Below are 14,874 nucleotides of genomic sequence, written 5' to 3'. Positions count from 1 at the left end.
CCATTCTAACATGGAATCATATCAAGCCATTCCACAATCATATTGCCAATTAAATAATCAAAACACAATGCACATAGGGGGAATAACTCAATCATAATTAAATCATCCTATTATTCAAGTTACCACATATCATATTATAAAATTAGAATCTAAACTAGCTTCTCTTACCTTATCAGAAAGCCACCAAGTTCTACGTAGTGTTCTAACCTTACTTCGAGCCCAAGGAACCCTAAGAATGCCTACAAACCACTTAATTGTGATAGAAATGAGTCCTTAGGACCTTTGATCAATAAAGAATTAGAAAAGAAAGATGGACGACACATGCAAAAATTTTTTAGTCACATGCGCCTTAAACTACAAATTTAAGAAAATGAGTAGAAACTTACTTGCTCTAAAAAGAAAATTGAACGAATAATGATAGAGATTACACTGTCGTGATCTACTAGACGTTTACTGATCGTTAAATAAATGATCTAGGGGTCAGAAATCGTAGAGAGAAAAAAAAGAGAACTCAGAAAAAAATTCTAGAGAGATAATGGGTGTTTTAGATAATAAGACAAATTTATGAATTTCTATTTATATTATTGAATTATTTTAACTTTTAAAATACTTAATCTTATTATTTTAAACACTTATTAACTATAATACTCTATTTTCTAAGTTATTACAGGAATAATTTTGTTACGTGATTATACATATGCTATTTATGAAACAAACTTAAGTAAATAGTAAAACATTCATTAATTAAGTGAATTAAAAGAAATATTGAAACAATATGAAATATAGTGTGTTGCTATCGCTAGCATTTATCCTAAAAAAATAGCCATCCAACATCCATAATTTAACTTGCCTATTGGATATTGCTCCCTATAATTACTAATTGCACCTCTATACTGATATAAAAAGACTAAATTACCATCACTGTACACACCATTGCTGTCACCACTGTCATTTCATCATCACCTACTGATGAGAAAAGAAGAACAAAGGAGAAAGAAGAACATAAGAAGAACGTTGCAGAGAAAAAGAAAGAGAGAAACTGTGAAAAAATGTTTGTTCCGGAAAACCCTTTCTAAAACACATTTGATGTAAAATATTTTAAAATTTCGTTTTGAAAGATATTATATGTATCTTGGAAACTTGTTCTAGAAATTTCATATTTAAAAGCTTTTTTCTGAATGCATTTCATGCATTCCAGAAATTTTACAGATACTTTAAAAAAATTGTTCGAGATTTGTAACATATAATCTACAAATCATTTTTATAAAAAGTAAACTAGTCATTTCAAAAAGTTTAGGACTTGCGTGAAGAAATTTTGGGAGTACAGGAAGTTAAGCCATCCAACTCTCCATTCCTCATTTTCTCACCTACCACATAAAAAATTTCGCACTTATATTCATTAATATATAGATTTTGTTTTCTCTTTCCCGAAAAAATGAAATGAAATTATTATTATATTTTTTCTTTTACTTGAGTAACGAAACGGACAAACTCAGCCAGGATTGTGGAGAGCCAGACCAAGCAACTTAGGGGAAAAACCATCAGTCCAGTCAAGGTTGTCTGGGATAGTAGAACAGGTGATTCCACTTGGAAGTTAGAGGGAGTTATGAGAGAATCCTATCCTCACCTGTTCTCTGGTAAGTCTAATTTTCGAGGGTGAAAATTTTTGTTGTTGGAGAGAATGTAATGACCTGAAAAATAGAGTGTTATAGAGCAGATTGGTGTATTAGAATAGTGAGATCGATTATTTTACTTTAAAATAATTTGATAATATAAAAGGAAATTTTATAAACTATTCTCATTATTCTAAGAACACTTCATCTCTCTAGAACTTTATTCCTCAGAGTTCTTTGAGTTCTCTCTAAAATTTCTTCTTGCTGAGTTATCTGTTCAACGATCAGGAAATGCCTAGGCGATCCTGGCGTTGAGGGCTTGAGTTTGGACCGATCAATTTCTCGTTCTTCAGCTGGTAAGTTGTCTCCCTTTTTCTGTCCGCTGTTCTCTGTGCTGTGAGCATGCAACGATTTTGGTTGCATGTGATTAGTAGTTATTCCTTCCATTTCTAGCTCAATTTAGGTTCTAAGTGTGGTTCTCTATCACCAATTGGTGAGTTGTAGGTTTCTGTTTAAATTCCTTGCTGTGCAAGGTACGACTGGAACGTTTCTGTGTTTGGGACTGTTATCTCTGAGGTAAGGGAAGCTAGATTGTGTTTCAATTATCAATTGGTGTTGTATGAAATGAATTATGTGATTAAGTGCTGTGCAGTTAAAATTCCAGCTAGTGAATGTATGTTCTTAATTGTTAAAAGGGTAGAAACTGTGAATTGTGATTGATGAGCTGATTTGGATGAATCTATATGCTGTAATGTGTGTAAATTGGTGATTGGTATTGGTTGTGATGTGTTGTAGTGTGGTTGAAGTAAAGAGTAAAGTGAATTGGACTGGTTTAGTGTATTTTAAGGAAGTGAGGTAGTGAATTTGAGGATTTGTGGTTAAGGGTTGTTGGTGACTGCTGGGATAGTGTAGATAGGTCATATGTGACTGGTTTGAGTCATCAAAATGGTCAAAAATAGGTTCCAAGTGGTAGAATTGGTTTTGGGTCTATAAGTTGATGAATTGGAGGTTTTAGAGTAGAGATTGGTGCATAAACACTTTAGATTGGTGTTAGGAATGTTTAGAATCCTTTAGTCAAGTCTAATTTAGTATATATATCGAATTAGGAGTGTTAGAAGTTGGCCAAGTTGAGTAGAATTGGTAAAGAGTGGTTGAGTTGTGTAATTCTGCAGAATTTCGTTCTGCAGATTATGCAGACTCGCTGTGCGAATGGATTCGCATAGCGAGTTCCCTTGGCGAGGTGCTCTCTGCCAATGTACCCGCATAACGAATGGGTGCGCTGTGCGAGCGATTTGAGAGGGTTGCTCTCTGTTTGTCAATCCACATAGCGAGTGTAATCGCTATGCGACTGGTTGGGGTTTGGAACCATTATTATTTTTATTCGATCAGCGAGTGGGTCTCGCTCTGCGAGTGCTTGAGGGGTCAAGTCTCTGGAGGAGACTCTTACGTAGCGAATTGAGTCGCTATGCGAGGGGTTGGGGTTTGTAGCATTTTACAATTTTATTCGCATAGCCAGTTTAGTCGCTATGCGAGGGATCTAGAGTAGTTGGTCTCTGTCTTTGGCTTTCGCAAGGCGATTTAGGTTACTGTGCGAGAAGTTTATGGTCTCGCTATGCGAAGGTGTGCGCTGTGCGAGGGGTACGTTCTAGTTCAAGTCTTGTGTGTTCTTATGTTGTTGGATGTGTATCAATAAGTGTTGTATGAAGTAAGTTGTAGTTATATCATGTAATATCTGTGGTGATTGTGGTATGTTGTAATCAAAATGGTAAAGTTCAAGTGTTGTTTATGGACGTAATTCCATGATCCTCAAGGAGAGGAGACATGGTGGTGCCCTATGTTGTGATTTAAAGTGAAGTCTCTAGTTGAGATTCAAGTAAGTTTAGAATGAATGCAGGAGCTCAGTCTTGGGGGTTATCCTGAAACTCCAATGGTCTTTCATTCTCAAGTAGAGAGGATTGATCCATGTCGTGAGGAGTAGTAGGAGGTCCTAGTCTTGGGTGCTTCCAGTATGGCCCAAGGTGAGTGATAACGGACTAACCTCGTGAGTGTGGTAGGGTGAAACCTATTGGTAATGGCTTTGCAAAGTAGTAGAAGTCACCACGAGTGCACGACCCGCCATAACTCGGCAATCATTCTAAGTCCGGACAGTCAGAGTCAGTCTGTGTTATGGGTGAAGGGTTTAAGTGATGTGAATGTATAATATACTTGTATGAATTTTATTGATTGTGGTATGATTCGTCTTTGTTTAAACTAGCTTACCCTGTTGTGTGCTTATGTTTTGTATGTTCTGCTGTTCTTCTTCTGCGATGACCATCCTTTGGATGTGAGCAGCGGAAGAAGAGTTTTCCTTGGAACAAGCATTGGATGGAGGTGATGCTGCTGCTGAGTAGATGTGTTTGGTTCTTTAAAGCCTTGTAGATAGTTTTGGAATAGTCTTCGGTCTGTATATAAAGTTTTAAATTTATAGTTGTTTTTGGATAACTGTACTACTTTATCATGCATGTTGCTTCTCCTTATTATAGTATATACTATATATATTGGGATGTTAGCCCGTTTAAGCTTAGGTAAACATTAGTCTACCAAAAACAGGTCGGGTTAGTATGTCAATTATAAAAAGGATTGAATTTTACAACTTGGCCGGGTTTTCCTAAGCTGCAGGACAAACTCACTTGTTTTATTATTTTTTTGTTCTGTAATCGAAAGTCTAATATCACATAGATATAAGTTGAAATTTTTATTTTTTACATGAAAATGGGTTGATGACTAGTTGTCGAGCTGAAAGGGATTACATTTAGGATGTTTCATACCTCGACCGAGTTATACCAGACCTTGGTCGAGTTGTATTAGACATTGATCAAGTTGTATCAGATCTCAATCGAGATGTCAGGTTGTGTTAATATAAAGTGTCACAACGTAAATTCTAATTTTTTAATGAAGCCAGACTCACAAAGTGGCCTGACTAACACACAAAACTAGCTTGACAAGCTTGGTTCAGGTTCGCGAGTTAAAAATATTATCCTAATCTGTCTTTTTTAGTCGGACTGACAACTAACCCGTCTAACTTGATTCTTTATGTCATTTCTACTCTCACTTAACAAAATAAATTGTTTTATAATTTAATTTGATGAACAACTTAATCTCTCTTTATATATAAACATATCAAACTAAATATTATATTTTGTTGGTATATTGGTATGTTTGGCGAGAAATGATGACTATTCTGACTCTATCATATTAGAGGAGCTATATTAATTATGTTCATGTACAATTTTATATAATTAGTTAAGGTTAAGTATTACTCATTTCAATTTGTATGAAGAGTTGAAGTAGTTGTAGTAGGTATCACATATGGGACTATGTGGCAAATGTTATATTTTATATATAAAAAAGCATGAGCAGGCATCATTGACTTTAAATATGGGTTTATGTTTCAAATAACTTTGGTACTTAAAATAATCTAAATGAGATAGAGTTTGATAAGTTTTAAGTGAAGTATAATAACTTTAAAAGGCATCAAAAGGTTGTATTTGATAAGGTATACCAAGAAGCTAAAGGATAATGATGTATAGAAAACTAGAGAGGGAGGGTTTCAGTTATTTGTTTTTCTTTGTGAAAGATTCTCATTGAAAATCTAAAGGTCCCCTTTACCTCATTAGTAGTTGAAGCATCTAACATAAAGCATCTCCCTCAATCTTATCTTCTTTATTGAAAATTAAAAAAAGTGTTTTTCATTAAAGGAACACAAGGGCACTTTAACTCTTTCTTGTTAATCTTTTTCCCCCTTTCTTGCTTTAAAAATTCTACACTAACATTTGGAAAATTAGATTTTCTATTAGATTTTATTGGGGTTTTTAAGAGTTTTGTATATTTTAGGTGTATAGTAAAATATGACAAAATATCAAATATTTATAATAGTTAAATATATTTTTATTTACATATAATAAATATATTTAAAATTGATTTTTTTTGTAAAAAATAATTTAGATAAAAATAATAATAAATAAATATTTTCAAAGTATTTAAATTTTTAGATCTATTATTCATACTATACTATTTAAATAAGTACTAATATTACCATAATACTATTCATTCGAATTGATGAAGCTTAATCTATCTAAGCACCTTTTGCTAGCTATGTTAAAGGATGAAATTATTGCAAACATGATTGAAGATTTTCCAAAACTTGATCTTGGAAAGATTTTCCAAGATAACATTACCATGTTGGATTGCTAATTTATTTAGTAAAATAAACTTGTGTCTTTTTCCCCATATCTTCATTCTTGTCTAGCGTGAGATCCATTGCAAACTTCTAGTGGCATGCAATATTTAAAGACTGAAAATTCATTTCATAATTAAAAAAAAAAAGCAAAAGCAAAAGGGAAAAAGAGTTGGAGGGTTAAGTTAAGGTGAATAGTTGTTTTAGGTTAGCTAATTGTCTCCTCAATGAATTAAGAAAGAAGAGAAGGACAATGTCACAGATATCAAAACCTTGGAATTGGTTGAAATAAGGTGAAGAAGAATCTATGAATAAAACATGTTAGAGGGAACAAAATGTCCTTGGTGACGTGAGAAGAGGGGTTCAACTTACCACAAACGCAGCACGCACGATAAGATATGTGCATGTTTTCTGAATCTTTTATATATTAATTATTATCAACAAAACATTATTGTTGTTATGTGTAGCCACATAGGTGAGAGTGTCAAGCATGGCTCTAATGATCTGTTTGTTTATAAAGGATCATTTTGGGGCCTCCATCTGGCACCCATTCATGCATTCACTACCAAACTTTCAACTGTTTGACTTAGCAAAATGTGATGGAAGAGTGAGGACAAAGACTTCCTACTAAGTATTATAATAACAACTCTCTTATTTCCCTTTTTTCCACTGTTGCTTTTATCTATGTTCTAGCCCTTTCGATGATTTACCAAACTAGGCGTTGACCCAAACCCATGGTTTTATGACCGTTTCAAGATGTAGAATTGTATGCAACAATATTTGCTAATTAGTCTTTTTGCTCTAAAAGAATTGAATGAATTATGTATTCTTGTGATGGGATTTATTTGATAAAGGTGTACGTTATGAGCAAATTCTAGAACTAAATAAAATTGTTGCCATTTTTTAGGGTATCAGAGTGTTGGGATTGACAATAATCTCTGCATAAAATTTTAAGCCAATGAATTAATGGATTTTTCGATTTTATACAGTATTTTACTTTTTCATTTTTATCGATGTGAGATTTGGACTCAGATGCATTTTCAACCGGGAGATGTAATGTTAGGACTCAGTTAATTTTATTTTTTTTATTGAGAAAACAAGATTATTAGTAGTGTGACTAAAACTAGATCAAATTGATTCTGTTTCAGACACATTTTTCAAACTGAGGCTTGACTCTTTCTGTAATGGAATGCCCAGAAAAGACATACGTTCATACACAGGGGCGGTTGGAAAGTAAAGGGTGATATATTGAATTTGAAGAGGATACCCTGTCTGCATCATGTCAAATTTTAAATATGCTTTCAAAAAGTTAAACAATTAACAAATCCCATGATGTGCATCTTCTATATTAATCCCACTTGCTTGCTCAAAAGTTAGGCACCTTTTTCAATCCTATGTGTGTGTGTATATATTATATGTATATATATATATATTCTCACAGCTTGCAAACAATAACATGAAAATTAAGTAATAGCTAGCTTTCCATCAACATTGTGAGAGCTATAAACAACTTCTGGTCCTCTTGTCTTGTTTCTTGAAACATCTTCATCACAAGTTGTACCGTTCAAGTAGACCATTTTGTTTGATAATAGTATTTGTGATGGAAATTCAATTCCAACAACCAAACCTGCAGCATCAGAAATCAGGCATTGCAGTCACCAGAGGAGGAAAGTTGAAAGGGCGAAGCAGAAGCAACAACACCAACAAATTTGTTGGGGTGAGACAAAGGCCTTCGGGGAGATGGGTGGCTGAGATCAAAGACACAACTCAGAAGATAAGAATGTGGCTTGGCACATTTGAAACAGCTGAGGAAGCAGCCAGAGCCTATGATGAAGCTGCATGCCTTCTTCGTGGATCAAACACTCGCACCAACTTCATCACTCATGTGTCCTTGGATTCCCCTCTTGCTTCTCGAATTCGGAATCTTCTTAACAACAAAAAAGGGATAAAGAAACAGGAAGATGCTAATGTTATTGCTAATGCTAATAATGCAGCAGTTCCAAGAGTAAGCAGCACTGGCACTGCTAGTACTACTACCACTACCACTACTACAACTACTACAACTACTACTAGTACTCATTGTAATTCAAACAATGGCAATGGCAACAATGAGAAGTATCTTTCTACCATGACACCTCAAAGTTCAAATCTGTTTGATGATGCTTATAAACCAGATTTGAGCAATTGCAGGGAGGATTTTGGGTCAGGTCATCAATCCAATACTTCATGGGGTTTTGGACCTGTCTTTGATCGTTTTCCCATTGCTCAAATATTGGATGTACCAAAGATTGATGATTGTCTCACTGATGCAGCTGACTTGGAGCTTTGTGAATTTGAAAGAATGAAAGTTGAAAGACAGATATCAGCTTCACTCTATGCAATTAATGGGGTGCAAGAGTACATGGAAACTGTTCAGGACTCCAGTGAAACTCTCTGGGATCTTCCACCTTTATGCTCATTGTTCTGCTAAACTTGAAGGTCTAAAAGATCCTGCAATTGTTCCATCTGAATGTCAGTAGTCTTGTTTATTTTAATTTATTGAAAACTCGAGGGAGGAGTGTGGATCTGAGCATTGATTGAAATATTACAATAACAATGGTGAGATATAATTTTGTTCTCAATGTGAGCAGGAAGATCAATGAGTTGCATTAGCCGCTTGTGAAAGCTCATTTTTAATTATATTATTGTGTAAAAAGTTTAAGCATTTAAGTTCTTCTTTTCACATCCTAAATGTCAAAATTGAATCTTAAAGTTTTCATCAAAGTCTCCTTTCTAGGAATATGCAGTGTGAAAACCACACTTTGGAGGGCAAAGTAAGCAAATTAGAACCTTGGATCTTAGAGCCAAAATCAAAATGACTATTCACGTTGATTTACATGGGTAAACAGTAGAATCACATTAATTTCCTCTACACATGAAAGGGACAAGTACTATGTTTTCTTTGTTAGTAATTAATGGAAAATATGCTTCCGTATCTTCTCAGATTTTGGTCCAATTGCTTTTTCATAACTCATGCCTTTTGGTAATTTGCTTTGGCTATTCATTATTTACCCCAATCAATTATAGATACAGAATTTGTCTCATTCTCTTGTCCCAAACATTAGCGGGTGAACCATCATAGAAATGATTTAACTTCAGAAACTTTATTTTATAACTTTGGAGATTAAGTGATAGGACTGAAATCAAATTACAGATCACATCCAAGGATAAGGTAACATCTTACTTGGTCTTGTAGCCCCAGAATTCCCTTTTATTAGTACTCTACTCTGCTTTCTTCCATTTGGCTTGTGAAGGCTCATTGAGACTTAGCAACCAAAAATAACACGCTAAAACAGCCAAGTAGATATTACCAATTGCTAAACTCTGAATTAATGGAAAAAGCTAGACAGTGATTTGTTTTTATCTAAGAGTATTTTATGTTGGTATAATGAGTTTCAAGAAGAGACAAACTCCATGTCATGTAATTGGTATAAAACAGATGAAAAATTCTAGACCAAAACTCGTCAGCATAAGAGACCAGCAAGGAATAAAGAACCAATCTTATAGGCATGCTTACAAGGAATAGTTCAGCAAATATTTACAAAAGAAAATGAATAGAAATATTTATTGATAAGGATAGGCTGGTGACATATTTATTTTGTTGAAGATGTCAAATTTAACACTACAGAACATGAGAGGAGACAAATCCCGTCTAAACCTGGTGGTCATAGGTCTGGTCATAGTCTCTTAAGTGAAAAAGAAATAGCTTGTGCGGAGCCTACAAAGGCATAGAAGTCAAGTTCTTTTTTACCAAACAAGTGACTTGGTAAATAACAAAGGCTTGTTTCATGCTATGTAACATCACTATTATAATATTCATGCATGGTGGACTTCAAGTCTTCCACTCAATACAGATGGAGGGAACTTTTTTTCGTCACATTTCTCATTTTTCTCTTTAATCATGGAACAATATTTTCCACCAATGATGAATATCATTGAAGTGTAGAAGTGGAACCACAGATCTTGAAATTGTTTCCTTCCTCAAACAGTTGGTTTTGCAATACAGAATTTCTCCATATCAAGATAGTTTGTTTCTGGATTTACTGGGAGGTTAAGATTGGTGGAGTGAACACGAATATAGGTAATGCTATTGCATCATATTGCGCCAAATACACTACCCTTTTTCACCTCTTCATTTTCCCACCAGTTAATTATCAGAAATTTGAGAAGACAGACAAATCACACCAAGTTGATGTGACCATACATAATTAGAGCTCAAAGAACAAGAGAGGACTTGCATTGAAGTAACTCATTGTATTAATAGAATTGCTAAAAGATGCTGGATGATTAGAAGATATTCTTATTTATGCTAGTGTTGTCATGTGTCTAACTAACTAACTACAGGAGAAAATCTCAACCACTGATAATGGTGTTCCGTGTAATACTTGTAACACCAATCTCGTTAAAAGCTAAGCAGAAGTTGCATGCAACATAAGCTGTGGTTTAGTATTGGCTAGTTAAGATGTCAATCACCATTTGAAAGTATTGATTTACATAATTATAGTTTATCAGTAAACTCTAATCCTAACTGACCTTCCACGGACAGAAAACACTGTATAGCCAATTTGTATCTGCAGTTCCTCGGTTTCTTTTGATATATTTTAAAAGCTGCAAAATATAAACATCTGGTTTATTTTAAATGATGGAAATTGCAGCGTTCCTATCCTGTCATTTACTTTCACTGAAACAGAAAATGCAAGTATTTCAGAATGGCAAATACATGGCTGCTGCTGGTGAGAAAAACAATGGTCTCACTCAACACTTCAATATGAAACAACAGTAAGAACAGAGCTAGTACACAACACAATGATGCTTAAAAAACAATGAACAAGGATAGACAGTAGATAGTGATGATGAAGATTTCAATAACTCTCCTCAGCTTCTTCTTCTTCTCCTTCTGCTCCAACCTCTTCATAGTCCTTTTCAAGAGCAGCAAGATCTTCCCGGGCTTCAGAGAATTCACCTTCTTCCATCCCTTCACCCACATACCAGTGGACAAACGCCCTCTTAGCATACATGAGGTCAAATTTGTAATCAATGCGCGAGAAAACCTCAGCAACAGCTGTGTTGTTACTTATCATGCACACCGCTCGCTGCACCTTGGCAAGATCACCTCCTGGTACTACTGTTGGAGGCTGGTAGTTGATACCACACTTGAAACCAGTAGGGCACCTAAAATTTGCCACCAAAATCATCCTATAAGATTTTTGTTTCAAGAAAAATGAAAAACTCCAGAACATGTCTCAAAACTAGCTAACATTGGCTAAAAAGAACACATTCTAAACAATGGCATTCCAAGGAAGTATAATTACCAGTCAACAAACTGAACAGTTCTCTTTGCCTTGATATTTGAAACGGATGCATTTACATCTTTGGGAACGACGTCCCCGCGATACATCAGGCAGCATGCCATGTACTTGCCATGTCTTGGATCACACTTAGCCATCATACTTGATGGCTCAAAAACAGCACTGGTGATCTCAGGAACAGAAAGCTGTTCATGGTACGCCTTTGCAGCAGATATTACAGGGGCATAAGATGAAAGCATGAAATGGATACGGGGATATGGCACAAGATTAGTCTGGAACTCAGTAATGTCCACGTTAATTGCACCATCAAATCTTAAGGAAGTGGTCAAGGAAGAGATAATTTGAGATATCAAACGGTTCAGGTTAGTGTAAGTTGGCCTTTCTATATCCAATGATTTTCTGCAGATATCATATATTGCTTCATTGTCCAAAAGCACAACCACATCAGTGTGCTCAAGAAGAGAATGTGTGGAAAGGACACTGTTGTAAGGTTCAACAACTGCAGTAGATACCTGTATGATAAACAGTACTATCATCAGGGCTTCCACATGGATAATCAACAACAATATACCAAAAACAATTAATAAGCAAACTATAAAACACGAGTTAACGAACACAAGAAATCCCAAGAGAATGTAGAGCAACAAATGAAAAAGTATCTGTATATCTAGCAAATAAGCCTACTGGGTAGTTTTCTTTATGACATTGTTACATCGCGTATTAGAATATTAAAAAGTATAATAGGGAACATCCTACTACATTTTATTGCATTTGTTTCCAATTGAATTTGATTACTTAGGGTAGAAATATGTTCCTTACAGGAACACTGTCCTGAATCAAAGAATAGAAAATCAGCAAGACAAAAGGATGTTAACAAGTGTTTGATGATGCTTCACAAACAGATAATTTTACTTCCAAATTTTTTCAACGATTTTAAGAAAATACCTGAGGAGAAGGGTAGATGGTAAAACCAAGTTTAGATTTCTTTCCATAATCCACAGACAAACGTTCCAACAGTAATGATCCCAAACCAGAACCAGTACCACCACCAACCGCATTAAAAACCAAGAATCCTTGCAAACCAGTGCAATTGTCTGCTAATTTTCTGATACGATCAAGGCACAGTTCAACAATTTCTCTTCCAACTGCACCATAGGTACTCAATAAGTTGCATTATCCAGCTAAACAAGGCAGTGAATAATCAATTTTGTCCTGCATCAGAATTTGACTTACCAGTGTAGTGTCCCCTTGCAAAGTTATTAGCAGCATCTTCCTTGCCAGAAATTAATTGCTCAGGGTGAAATAGTTGTCTGTAATCACCACTTCTTACTTCATCAATAACACTAGGTTCCAGATCAACAAATAAAGCCCTTGGAACATGCTTGCCAGATCCAGTCTCGCTGAAGAAGGTGTTGAAAGCATCATGTGCAATCCCAACTGTGGTATCACTGCAAGAAGATAGACATGACAATTATTTGTACCAATGAAAAGGGAAAAATAATCTGAATGGATTCGTCAAAACAAAAATTAAGTTTCAGTTTCAGGGTAATGAGAAATTAGAAGCTTAGAAAGTGATCAAATTCATACAATATGTATTTGGCCCCCAAATAACACCCCAGCAAGACCTAACAACATCTCAACCAAATAATGGAAAACACAAATGGAAACAACATTAGCAAATTAAATTATAAAATTCCAAATTACATTTAAAATGTAACTGCAGATTGGAGTTGTAATGCGTTGATCCAAATTCAAGAGACAATCCTACTTGGCAGAGTGCTCTACATAATGGAATTTATGTAAAAGAAGTCTTCAGAAAAGGCAGTATTTATTCCTTTCCTTGTCACAGTTACAACAGTGTAATATAAACTGAGTCATTTTTGTATACTAAGATGTTTCACAACAGACATGCCATAAAAATGGAGGAAACGTAATAAAGAAATAAACATGACACGATCAAGCTTAACATTATGATTTAAACCACATCAAACCGAAGATCCTCGATGAAAACAATAAAAAAGGTAAACTACCAATAATCACTTTCGAAAACATGTGAAGTTTCTGGATTGCATCTAGCTGATCAAGTAGACCAAGTTAAAGATAGATCAAATTAAGCTTTCTGATATTCAAGGCAACAATTGAGTGAAAACGTACACCACAGTCAAAAGACCGAAAGGATCAACACTTTCATGAAGAGACAACCTACCCTATGCAGAATTCGTGTAAAGAACACATAAAACAGTAATGATCGTAGAAAGCAGCGTACCTAGGCATCGTGCCATCAGGGTTAATTCCATGCTCAAGGCAATACAACTCCCAACATGAATTTCCCACCTGAATTCCAGCTTGTCCAATATGAATGCTAATGATCTCTCTCATCTTCTGTGTATTATCAGCTTCTCTGTGTGATGCAAACAAAAGTCACAAGGAGGAGCAAACTGGAAGGAGAGAAAGCAAAGAAGATTCCTTGATATTTGTTTTTATATCTTTGGAGTTAGAACAGCTGGACACATAAACACATGTGAAGGATGGAGAAAAAAGTCAAGTGGGTAGAAATTATAAGAATTGATGAATATCTTAAATTATTGGAGTGAGTTTTTGTAATAATGAAAGAAGGGGACCTTCATTTGGAGATAAATAACTGCACAGTGGGGGTTGAAGGGGTCCATGCTTTTGGTCGGTTTTCCAACTTATCTTATGGGACACAAGTCCTTGTCTTCTTTGCTGTTATTTCATATTTCTTCAAAGCAGGGAAAATATAATTTTTTACTGTTTGAACTAGTTAACAATTATAATTGTTGTATTTTAAAACTGTTATAAAATTTAATAAATCTAATAGTAATTTGTCATAAAAAATGACACTGTAAAATTCTTTATATTCTCAATATTTATTACTTAAACTACAACTTATATAGAATAATAACATCTCGCTGATAAGTAATACTATATTTGAATCTTTTAAACAATTTTTTATATATATGCATATATTCTGAAAATATCTATATTTCTTATGCAGTATCCATCTCAACTTGTGACACATCTTTTTCCATTGGGGCTGGCTGGTACGGTTACACAGCTGTTGACGTTTCTCCTCCATGTTTCTATTCAAGTGATCGAATAAGATATTTTTGTATAATGAACAGATTTTTCATTACAAAAGCACCACGTGTTGGATGATAATAATTGAGTGATAGTTTAAATTATTAGCTATTCTAACATCAGAAAAATATAACTAAACCAGACCTTAATTACTTCTTATGTTTGTAATGATTGGTTGATTACTGTGCCCTTTTATGTGTTTAATGATTATTATCATTGGTGAAGATTTAATTTCTATTTCTACACCTTTATGCATTAGTTATGGTATGGGACAAGATGGAGACATGGTAGAGTACATGGTACAGTTACAGTTCCTACCAAAATCAGTGTTATAGCAGAATATCAATCATAACAAAATCTAGTGTTACTGAGAATGTTCAGTAAGCAAAGCTAATGAAGAAGCTCTATATCCATGAAATTATGTACTTTTATGTGGGCCAGCAAACTTTGTCTAGAACATTGTGCAGAGTAGGAAATTAGCACTCAGATAGATACCTTGACTAGTGGTTAGACATTTATGTTATGTTTTAATTATATAAGTAAATTTGATATCATGTTAGTCCAGAATTTTAAATTATAAAATTTTCTCATTCTGTAC

The 14,874-nt window shown here is 34.6% G+C and overlaps 2 protein-coding genes across 2 annotated transcripts; one reads left to right on the top strand and one right to left on the bottom strand.

Moving 5' to 3' along the window:
- The first annotated feature begins 7,108 nt into the window (after positions 1-7,108).
- On the top strand, positions 7,109-8,450 carry LOC108328654 (ethylene-responsive transcription factor ERN1). Its single transcript, XM_017562548.2, has one exon. It carries the CDS (start codon positions 7,430-7,432, stop codon positions 8,297-8,299), a length of 870 nt encoding a protein of 289 aa, XP_017418037.1. The 5' UTR covers positions 7,109-7,429; the 3' UTR covers positions 8,300-8,450.
- Positions 8,451-10,497: 2,047 nt separating this feature from the next.
- On the bottom strand, positions 10,498-13,713 carry LOC108329309 (tubulin alpha-3 chain). Its single transcript, XM_017563468.2, has 5 exons — positions 13,444-13,713; positions 12,411-12,625; positions 12,123-12,322; positions 11,181-11,689; positions 10,498-11,040 (listed from the first exon to the last, which is right to left on the bottom strand). Exons 1-5 carry the CDS (start codon positions 13,554-13,556, stop codon positions 10,731-10,733), a joined length of 1,347 nt encoding a protein of 448 aa, XP_017418957.1. The 5' UTR covers positions 13,557-13,713; the 3' UTR covers positions 10,498-10,730.
- Positions 13,714-14,874: the final 1,161 nt, after the last annotated feature.

Source organism: Vigna angularis, chromosome 2, assembly GCF_016808095.1.
Source record: "Vigna angularis cultivar LongXiaoDou No.4 chromosome 2, ASM1680809v1, whole genome shotgun sequence".
Lineage (NCBI taxonomy): Eukaryota > Viridiplantae > Streptophyta > Magnoliopsida > Fabales > Fabaceae > Vigna > Vigna angularis.
The sequence above is the reverse complement of the archived record's forward strand: the minus strand, read 5'-3'. Positions and strand labels throughout refer to the sequence as shown.

What these genes read in the sequence shown, in the direction of transcription:
- LOC108328654 (XM_017562548.2), top strand. Translation starts at nt 7,430, where the DNA reads ATGGAAATTCAATTCCAACAACCAAACCTGCAGCATCAGAAATCAGGC.
- LOC108329309 (XM_017563468.2), bottom strand. Translation starts at nt 13,556, where the DNA reads ATGAGAGAGATCATTAGCATTCATATTGGACAAGCTGGAATTCAGGTG. An exon ending in TGCAAGGGGACACTACACTG is followed by an intron (nt 12,323 to 12,410) that starts GTAAGTCAAATT and finishes CCTATGGTGCAG; the next exon opens with TTGGAAGAGAAATTGTTGAA. An exon ending in CCATCTACCCTTCTCCTCAG is followed by an intron (nt 11,690 to 12,122) that starts GTATTTTCTTAA and finishes TTTATCATACAG; the next exon opens with GTATCTACTGCAGTTGTTGA.